General features: G+C 40.2%; 1 protein-coding gene across 1 annotated transcript in view; it reads left to right on the top strand.

The window, feature by feature from the left end:
• The first annotated feature begins 3,117 nt into the window (after window positions 1–3,117).
• ttc38 (tetratricopeptide repeat domain 38) overlaps window positions 3,118–10,581 on the top strand; it is a 14,668-nt gene continuing 7,204 nt past the window's right edge. The window contains exons 1-7 of the mRNA XM_010769569.1: window positions 3,118–3,317; window positions 4,446–4,619; window positions 6,172–6,247; window positions 6,583–6,702; window positions 6,817–6,876; window positions 7,101–7,139; window positions 7,655–7,761. Of these exons, the coding sequence (XP_010767871.1) occupies window positions 3,148–3,317; window positions 4,446–4,619; window positions 6,172–6,247; window positions 6,583–6,702; window positions 6,817–6,876; window positions 7,101–7,139; window positions 7,655–7,761 (746 nt within the window). The 5' untranslated portion in view covers window positions 3,118–3,147. The remainder of the gene's footprint in view (window positions 3,318–4,445; window positions 4,620–6,171; window positions 6,248–6,582; window positions 6,703–6,816; window positions 6,877–7,100; window positions 7,140–7,654; window positions 7,762–10,581) is intronic.

Genomic DNA, 10,581 nt, shown 5'->3' with positions numbered 1-10,581 from the left:
TAACGACTGCAATGGAATGACAGGACAATACATGGAAGTAAGGCATCGTTATTGTTATTAGTTGCACCTGCACTTTGTCTGCTATGCCTTTCTGATATGATGTAGCCTCGGATATTTAACAATTACACATGCTGTCATTTAATTAGCAAAAGCATTGAACTTCAGTACCTGTCTGTCATATGAAACAATTGTGTTTGTTTTTTTTGTTGTTTGTTTGTTTATTTATTTAAAGGTACGGTGCACATTGATCAACATTGCTGTAAACGTGCCAGTGTTAGCCAGCAGGCTGATTTTCAGAAAAAAAATACACACAGCAACAGGCAACAACAGTCGGTACAACAATAAATAGGAACAGACAAACATGCAAACAGATTAAATACTATCATACTATGATTAGGGTTGCAAAATTCCGGGAATTTTCAAAGATGGAAACTTTCCACAGGAATAAACGGGAATTTATGGGAATAAACTGGGAATTTTCAAAATTGAAGGTTGGCTCTTCATAGGGAACTTAAACATAGTTGGGGAAAGTATATTTTAGCATAATCTTGACTAAAACAAACAGATGACATTCAAGTACACTTGAATATCCATGCCATAGCACACTGCTTACTGCATGGCTATTGATACCGCACAAAAGTTCGCAACAGGCTCACAAATGTGAGAGTGGAAAAACTGGTTGGCGTTCGGGAAAACCTAAGGCTCTTTGAGCCTGACACAGAGCCATCCTCAACAAGGCTGGACAGTGACACTGAAGAGGAAGACTCAGAGTTGGATGTTGATGAGGCCCAGGAAGAGCCCATTGACTGAAAGGGTTTAGGAAAAATGCAGAGGATTGCTTGAAGGAAGATTTGCATGTTTAATGGAACTTTTTTGAGGGAGAAGGGCTCTTTATTTAACATTTTGAATGGGACTTTGAGGGGATTTTTGGATGGGAGGTGCATTTTTGCTCATTTTTTAATGAGTGGGGTTGGGGTGGATGAGTAACATTTAACTCAACATTCCTGTTTTCGTTCTTCAATGAAACAAATAATTGTTCAATAAAATAATTAAAACTTGTTCTGTTCTACTTTTAAAAAAAATGTTGAAATGTTATGTTTCTTTGTTTAATTTTGCATCGAATATTTCCAAAATTCCCCAGCTTAACTTCCCATGGAAATGTTCCGCCCCTTTGCAACCCTAACTATGATACAGTTAAAAGTGTTCACATTTTGTGTTGCTTAAAAGCCAGTTCTTATGATAGTGGTTAAATGTATGATAGGAGGTGTTATTCCTTATCTGTATTGGTATTGTGTTCCAAAGTGTTGATGCCCTCACAGAGAAATACTGTTTACCAAAGGAACTGGCAGACCTTGTGGTTCTGCTGTTTTGTTGAGTGGTGGGGGTGCCTTGCCGTTTATAATCTTAAAAATGAGACATGCATCAGTGTGTTTTTTAAAAGATGTTCCCAGCTGAGCAGGTTATGTTTGAACAGGATTTTGCAATGGTGGTATAGCTTAGGTTTTCTGTCCAAAACTTTGAAAGCTTGTTTGTGAAGTGATAGGATAGGCCTTAATGTTGTGCTATTCACCTGGATCCAGCTGGTCATACAGTATGTTAGGTAGGGAATGTAGAGTTGTCATATAGAGTTTTGCTACAGGTGTTGTCAAACAGTTCCTTATATATCTAAAAGTTTGCTAGTTATTTGCATTTCCTTTCTCACTTGTTTTTTGAAGGATAGAGTAGTGTCAAGGATAGTGTCTAGATATTTAAAATGTTTGAATGACCTCCCCAGACACATAGGCCTTGGGTTCACGGTGTGATACAGTGTTGGTCTTGCTAAAAAACATACAGACTGTCTTCTTAACGTTTACATATAGCTGTGAGTCAGTAAGCCATTGATGTACATGTACCAGTGCCTCACTTAGTTTGGCGGCAGCTTGGGCCTTGGTTTTTGCATAGACATAAATGACAGTGTCATTAGCATACTTTTGCACCTCACATCCAGTGCACACTGATGGCAAGTCATTTACATAGAGGCTGAATAGAATTGGGCCCAGTGTGTCTTCGGTGTAGGAGAAGCTGCTGTTTATCTCCATCAAGTGTTTTAGGTGATATGTTCATGCAAATGAGTCAAGCTGTTGTTGTGCGGGTTCAATATTAATTAATGCTCTTGAGAACTTGCAAGCTGCTTTTGACAATTGCTGAAAATACAGGATCATACCCTTCAAATGTATTGAACATAACAAGCAAATTGAGGTTATTAGGTTTAAGATGAATTGCGTTGTTTACATGAATCATAGTCCACAGATCTGAATATATTAACAGAATACAGTTGTCTTTAGATTAAAAAAACAAAACAACATTTAATAGGGCTGCAATGAATAAGGTTATTTTAGTAATGAAAACATCTGCCAATTCTTTTTTAGAGGAATTGTTTAGCCCAAAGTCTCTCAGAAAATAGTGGAAAATTATATTCAGTTTAATATAAAAATAAAACAGAGCCAGAAAAAATCCCATAATTGAGATGCAGAAAACATATATTCTGTCTGTTTTTCAATCAAATATATATATTTAATTATAATAATATTCCACATATCTGTTTGCCATTGTCATTGTTACATAATATGGCTATCAGAGAGAATGCCAAAGGTCCCTCCAGAGGGAGCTTCTCTCCCACACAATCCCCCTCTACAGTACATGAAACGCCCCGACTCCTTTGTTCACTTCTGTGATAATGACACCATCATGTAACACTCTCGCTCCTAATGGCTCAATCTCCATCACATCGTGATAGGCTTAAGGGCGGGCCACGTCTAAGCAATTGACCAATCACAACAGGGCCTACCAGCTAACCAATCAGAGCAAACTTGGCTCTGTTCAGTCAGAGGGTGAAAAGAGGTGCTGCAGCACAGACAGTATGAGAAAAATAAAACGCTTTTTGAACATTAAAACATGGAAACATGTCAAAGTAGAGGCACAAAATACAAATATGAACCTGAAAATGAGCATAATAGGGCCTCTTTAAAGGTGTCACTTTTAGATATCTGGCTACAGTATGTATAACAAATGAAAATTGTTACAAGGGTATGTTTTTCTTCAGAACACTTAAGTTCCTCTGAGAAAGTCGAAAAGAAAAGACCAGTGTTATCTGTTTTCCCTGTAGTCATGGGCCGTGTGATCAGTACGGGGCTGAATCTGGTCTCAACATCCAGCTCGGCCCGCCTGGATGAGAGTCTGGCCAGCGCTGTGAGGCGAACAGTGGAGCTGGCCAACAGCCAGGAGATCTCTCCCAGAGAGAGGCTCCATGTCAAGGCAATGGAGCTCTTTTCACATGGGTAAGATCCAGAGCCAGCTTGCCACAGGAAATGTATTCAAAACAGAGAGATGAATAACAATTTGATCAAAGCAGTGGTTACAGAAAAGGGTCTGAAGGGTCATGAGTGGTCTTTGAAGTGTAATATGGGATCCCAACATGCATTGCTGTCTGTCGTCTGTCGATGCGTTTAACCTCCTTTTTACAACATGAATTCACAATTTGAAAAATTAGTCTGAGGAATAATGCATACACATAATGGTATAAGGTGTCCAAACTTTGATTGGTGTATCATATAGGAATTAATAAATAAATTAGTCTTCACTTAAAATACTAATCAAAACTATAAATATCTTAAAATCATAATTTAAAAATAAAACATTTATCCTATGCACAGTAGTATCAAAAACAACATTTCTACAGTGAGCAGTTTTCAGCAGTGTTACTTTTTTTGTTTGAAAAATGAGTTGTATTTTAATCCAACGAAATATTTTAAAACAAATATCTTCAAGCAAGGTTATTGTTTCGAAAAAAATCTCACCTATTGAGTTGGATTCTCATCCCTTTTACCAAAAAAATGTCAATTTAACAATCTGACCAAAAGAGAGACATTTCCCCTGATTTAATGTAACATGTTTTGAAGTAAGGGCTACAATACAGTCAGTTAATATTCAGTCCAAATAAAGAAGAGATGAGTTTTGTTTATCATCACGAAGGAAGAAACGGGTTGCCTGTGAAGGAATGAATTCCCTTCAGACATCAGAGGACCATAAGAATGTTTAATTTTTTCAGCCATTATTCACGCATCTCCAGGTTCCTTTCTTTCTGTCCCCCTGTGATGCAGACGCTCGCTTCAGATCCACAGCACTCATCTTCAATATTATGTGCCAAAGAACCATTTGTACATTTCAGTCACAGTGTATCTAACAAGTACGCCTTATTTCCCAATGGTACGGCGTAATATATTGCAAGGTTGAGTGAAAATTCTGTTTCTCAATATTGTCACAGAGGGTCTTTGTGTTTTTCTATTGCCTCTAATTCCCAACGTCCGGTACAAAGCATATTGACGTCTTCATTATTCTCATGGTACACTCATTCTTTTGTCCTTCATTGTTCAGTTTTCTTTAACAGTGACTCATGTTTTTTGTAGTAATTTTCCGAAGGCCTGCGAACTATGGGAAGACATTCTGATCGATCACCCCACTGACATGCTGGCTCTAAAGTTTGTTCAGGATGCTTACTTCTACATGGGGGCCCAGCTCCAGCTCAGGGACTCTGTGGCCCGGGTGCTGCCCTACTGGAAACCTCACATGCCTTTGTTCAGGTACAGGAGACAGCACACATTACGAGAAGCATTTAGGATGAGCTTTAATCATATGAAAACTCATTAACCAAATCATATTAGTTTAGATATGTAATGGGCGTGAAGGGGGACTTCAAACACAGGGTCAATTATATACAATACATAAGACTTTGATCGTTTTTGATGGTTATACGATTATACCGTACACAGGTGCTTACTTGCATTACAAATACAAATGGGGTAAATAGGCCTCGATAGTCTTTAAGGCACTTTATTCTTATCTCTCATATAATCTGACCAGCTGCACACACGCTCATTATAATCATGTGCAATGTGTTATGCTAAGTGTCTTGAAAAGATTGAGTTTATATTATATGCAATAACTGGAATATGCGTAAATATAATGAATGTCTTTTTGAATCTTTAATGTGGCATACAGAATGATTAAATAATGCAAATTCTATGGAAACCGAGAACGATATTCACATTGTCTGTCTATAAACCTGATACTTCTCACAAAGGTCTAAATAGAACTACATGACATTTTTAAGTCACAATAATAATTTGCATCATGAAAAAGAAAGGTACAAAACTAAATTGATGGGACATTAAAGTAAGCAGTTTTAACAATGATCCTCCGACACTTGTGTTCTCCTTAGTGCAGTGGGGGGGCAGGTTTGCCGGCACTTGTAAGTAAAGTGCTTCTAACTGAGAAAATAGAGTGTTTTAAGTAGAGTCTGTTGCACCCTGCAATCATGGATGTCCTTTATGGGTGACCACTTCAGGCGAGTAAATTATTGTTCACTTCCACACCTTTCCTTTTAGCAACAGGTGGTCGAAGTAAATGGATGAGTCATACCAAGTAAAACCCAAATTATTACACAAAGTTTAATACAAAAAGCGCAAACAAACAACAATGTACGTAATGGTCACCAAATGAATGTCCCTATCTGTGGATTTTCTATATCCTGTTGCTGTGAGCCGACACTGACTGACAGCACTGTATAGACGCAGCTCATGAGACAAAGACAAGTTTCCTAACCAGCGCTGTTTGTTTTGAGCAGCGTTAGGTGAGCGCACCGCACATGCCATGGTGCTCGAGCTGTTCCTACGACTCTCCCTCTGCTCGTTCTGACAGAATTCAAAACATTGTTATGCTCCGATGGTGCTACGTTCTTATGCCTTAATGTGATAATTCAATGTATTAAACGACTGTAAAAACCATAGCTTCATTCTACAAGGTTGATATTTGGGGTTGCTGAACATAATATATTGTAGCTGTATTTGAGACGTTAAGGAAACATTGGAGTGCACAAAAGTATAGGGATCAATAAGATAGGGAAGGCTTACCCTTCTCTAGCCTTAATTACCCGCCCCCCCTGCCCGTAGGGGTCTTTGTTATTGCTCACTGGTTGGTTACAAAAACAGTCTCTGCTTTTCATCATCCTACCTGAAGAGTAAAAGTTATCTGTCCTGCATTTTTTTTTTATGAAAGATTTGTGTGTGTGTGTGTGTGTGTGTGTGTGTGTGTGTGTGTGTGTGTGTGTGTGTGTGTGTGTGTGTGTACCCTCAGCTATCTGAATGGAATGTATTCGTTTGGTCTCATGGAATGTCGCCTCTATGACCAGGCAGAGAAAGTGGCCATGGAGGTGAGATTGTCTTCCCCCTATCAGTTATTTTGAACGTGCTGTTGTCATAGCAGCTGGGTGGTGCAGGCTGTCTGCTTCTGCGCTGGCGGTGTCACTTCAATTCGGCAGCTTATCCGGCCCATAGCCGCCCCACTCTCTGAGCTCAATGCTTAATGCATACAAATTAGTTGTGACATGAAGGTCACTTAAAAAATACATTGAGGAACATCACAAACCAAAGTAAGATAGTAATGGAAACTTGAGCATTGTCATTTTGCTGAGGACTAAAACAATACCACATTGTGTTCTGCATCTGTACTTCTCTCCTTTACTGACTGTTATTGTGTGTTGTGCAGGGCCTGGCGATGGCTCCAGGTGACGCCTGGTCGGTTCACTCTGTAGCCCACGTTTACGAGATGACAGCACAGGTGGACAAAGGCTTGAAGTTCATGGAGAGCAGAGAGAAAGACTGGCAGGTACAACTTTTCTCTTTTCCTTAGCGGTGTGTTTTTCTGATTCGTTTGATAACTGACACACTGTACAAGGTTGCTGAGTCCACAAATACAAAATATTTCAATGTTGTATTCCAGGTATCTGACGTGCTGGCCAGTCATAACTACTGGCACTGGGCTCTATGCTTCATCGAGAAGGTAAAGAGTATAATGAGTTTTCTCAGTCAAGCGAATAGTTGTCAGGAGTGTTTGTGGAACTTGTATTTATGATATCCTTTCCCTGGGTAATTTGAAGTCTGGAGTTGATTATATTGCAAGATTAATTTGTGTTTGCATCTGTGCAACACAATCTATCAACACTGCCTATCTTTTAAGTCTGGAGTTATTCAAATTCTTCTTCCTCACCTCTTCCTCCTCTACAGGGGCAATACGAAGCCGCTCTGGAGATATTCGATTCTCAGGTTGGTCTGTGTTGACAACTTTCATCAGAACCTTAATAGTATATCTGAGTACATGCACACTTAGCCTTTCAAGAGCCATGCATGTTCCAACACACAGGGGATGCAGACTAAAAGCAATATGTTGTTGTGTTGTTCTGTGTCAAGAAGGCAAGTGGGTACAAATTGAAGTCAAATCCATGTGAAAATGCACTTCAGTGTCAACTGCCAAAGCTGATTATTTTTTCCTTCACTCTAAAAATAGGAAAGACAGTTTTTAAGTATAGCCATTACTGTCCTGGCCTGTACCTATACAATACAATTTCTTAATGTTACTTGCCACTGCCATAAGTTTCAACATATCTGCCCTTGTTACATCATTTGCTGAATGTAATGAATGTTTAACCACATGTATCAGGGGAATCGAGCAAGTCCTGAACATGTTTGTTTAAAATGGTGTTCCTTGTGTGGAGGCAGTTCCATGTTACATCTGTCAGTGTTCAAGCTGTGCTGCATAGTGAAGGTTTTTCCTGTATTAGGTATTCAGACGTTGTAAAGCCACAGGATCCATGTTGGAAGCTGTCGATGCCTCTTCCATGCTCTACAGACTGGAACTGGAGGGTAAGATACGGGCTGATATGGGAATGTACAAGGTATAACTGGCAATGTTATCAATGTCTGCAATGTGGAAATTGCAAAGGGAGTTTTAATCTTTTATTCATCCATAACTGGACACTACATAAACTGTAGATGTCTTCAGGGTTGGGAGGGTTACTTTGTAAATGTAATCAGTTACTGATTACTGAATACATGGCTCTGAAAGTAATCCGAATACAGTTACAGTTACGTGTCTTAAAAACGTAATCAGATTACTTTTGGATTACTTTCTTTTTCCATCACAGACTGTATGTTTTGGTTTACAGGAGACACAAAAAGCAAAAGGAAACTGAACGTGTTTTTACTGTTTTAATGGCTTATCAAGAGCACAACTGAAACATAACATCTGAAACGATGCAACAACATAATAAACTTTTTGGGGATGCTGCTTGGGATGTGAGGAGTGAGGGACACGGCTTAAAACGGGCGTGTCGCCTTCTGTCCTGCCAGTGTTGGCAGGAAATGAATTAAAATGTCGAACTCGGACTTCATTTTAAGGACATTTCGGCCAGGGGTGTAGAGCTATATTTGTTTAAGCACCGGATTGGCAAAACAGGAGAGTGTGTGCAACAGTCTGCCTTGATCTATGAATTCATGTCTGTGACTCTCACAGTATCTGCTGCCCACAGCTGTTTTATAGAAGGAAAACCTCCTTCACTTCATGAAATCTCTGCAGCACCAGGAGGCAGCGGGAGGGTTAACTCAGCCTCTGAGAAGAGGAGCGCGCAGTGCCTTTCACTGTGTTTACCTTCAGAATCCTTAGAAAGGCTAAAGAGCGGTGTGGCTGATGTGTTAAACTTTTAGCCACACACACACACACACACACACACACACACACACACACACACACACACGATTTAAACGCTAGACTTTTGTTGCCCCATGTTACGTGTTACGTTGTTATTGTTTCACTAAGCGGACCCGCACATTTTTTTCAAACGCTCCCCTTTTTGGTCCATCTGCGCGGTTTTGTGCGCTGTGATGATTCGGCTGTACCTTTAGTAATGAATATTAAATGTTGTGAGGAAATCTTTCCACCAATAATTCCAATAAGTAATCCAAAGTAGTGAGATAGTTATGTGGCACAGTAGAGAATAATGGAACTACACCTTCCTAACGGTGTCGAAATGTATAGGCATAAAACGGTATTACAGTAACGTGTACGAAGGAAATTGTCGGTCTCCGTCACGATCATTCGTAATCGAGTAGGTTCCTTTTGGGTTGGTGACACACCTTGCAAGACGGGAATGTCCCTTGCAATTCAGGACGAGTCTGCAGTGTCAAAAAAGTCAAGTCATCTATTACGAGATTTATGTCAGATAAAAAAATTTTTTTTGTTGGACCCAAGAAAAGACATCCAAAGCATACTACAATAGACGGGATGTAATTATCCAGGGTACAGTACCGGTAAAATGCGCTAGGTATTAAGGTACAACTCCAGATGCATCTTATTAAATATAACACGTAAAAGGTTGGAGTGGGTAACCAAAAGTATGTCGTAAGAGACATTTCATACACATAAGTGAGACCAGGAATTTACCGAACAACCTCGAGAAGGGGGGGGGGGGTGAGACACTCGGGTCACACGAGACTAACCAGCCCCTGCAACTTCTCCGAGCAACGACGCTAGACGACCTCCTCGCCTTTGGACAGGTGAGGAGCGTCGTCTAGCGTTGGTTGCTCGGAGGTCTTTCACGTTGTAAGGGTCTGAGAAACACTGAACGTAATATAATGTATTGTGACTTTTTGTAGTGTTAAATTTTCTTGACCTAAATTCACTGTCGAAGAGGTCACACCATAAATGTGTCTCGGTTTTACCTCTGTGTTTCTACAAGACACCAAACCTGCAGGGTACGTGTAACGGCTGGTGTTTTCGAGGTCTCAGTCGTCGTCGACCGGGTAGACGACGACTCCCTTCTGGAAGACAGAGACACTCCTTCTCTCGAGACTCAAGAGAGAGCGGCGTAGTCCGAGAGTGATAGAGCGGTAGGATGCGGGTCGGAGCTAAAGACAGAGGAGAAATGTATTCCAGACACAACGAGAATACATTCCGCCAAATCTCACGAACTCACACGTCACTGGTTTCTCTTTACCACGCCTTGAATGAATTCTGTTAAGGACCTCCGGGGAAGGTCGTCCGCGACTCTTGAAAGCGAGAGAAATCGAGGGTCGCTGCGGTCCTTCTTCACCCGCAGCAATTGTGTCCCAGTGCACTTAGTAGTCACAACACTCCGACGCAATAAGACCTTGTCGAGAGCGGTCGCTAGGAAGTTGCGTGTGTGGTACTGGGTTTGTTTGTGGTTTAATACCGAACTTTTTCGACGTGTTTCCAGTGTTATTTTTTTTCAAAAAAGTTTTACAGTTCTCCAATAAAACGAGTTAAACTTTAATTTTTTCTCTTTTTTTCAACCCTTATACCAGGGCTCCAAACCATTAATGTCGACTAGCTTGTGTCAGGGAAATCAAAGTAATTACTCTTACTATTCCCTCTATTAGAGCGGAAAAAAGGGGTTAATCGTCAAAAGTGAATTCTGGTGTACAGAATTTACTAGAGGTTTATCTGCAAAAGGACCCGGGAATTCGGTTTAATCGTTTGTGTAATGTTTACAACGTAGTTGGAAGTTTTCTGATTAGCACATTTAGAGCTTCTGTTCTGTGGATCCCAACCCAACATTGCCCTTATGTACAATGCGGCAATGCATTAGTCTTATGTTTCTAGTTCACCGATCGACATAAGTCGAGCGCAATGTAAACTTTTTGCTCATTACGACTAATGTCAATTGAAATCATTTGGACTTTCACTTATGTA

Source organism: Notothenia coriiceps, unplaced genomic scaffold (assembly GCF_000735185.1).
Source record: "Notothenia coriiceps isolate Sejong01 unplaced genomic scaffold, NC01 NC01_scaffold00007517, whole genome shotgun sequence".
NCBI lineage: Eukaryota > Metazoa > Chordata > Actinopteri > Perciformes > Nototheniidae > Notothenia > Notothenia coriiceps.
Note: the sequence above shows the minus strand (reverse complement) of the source record. Positions and strands in the feature narration are given on the sequence as shown.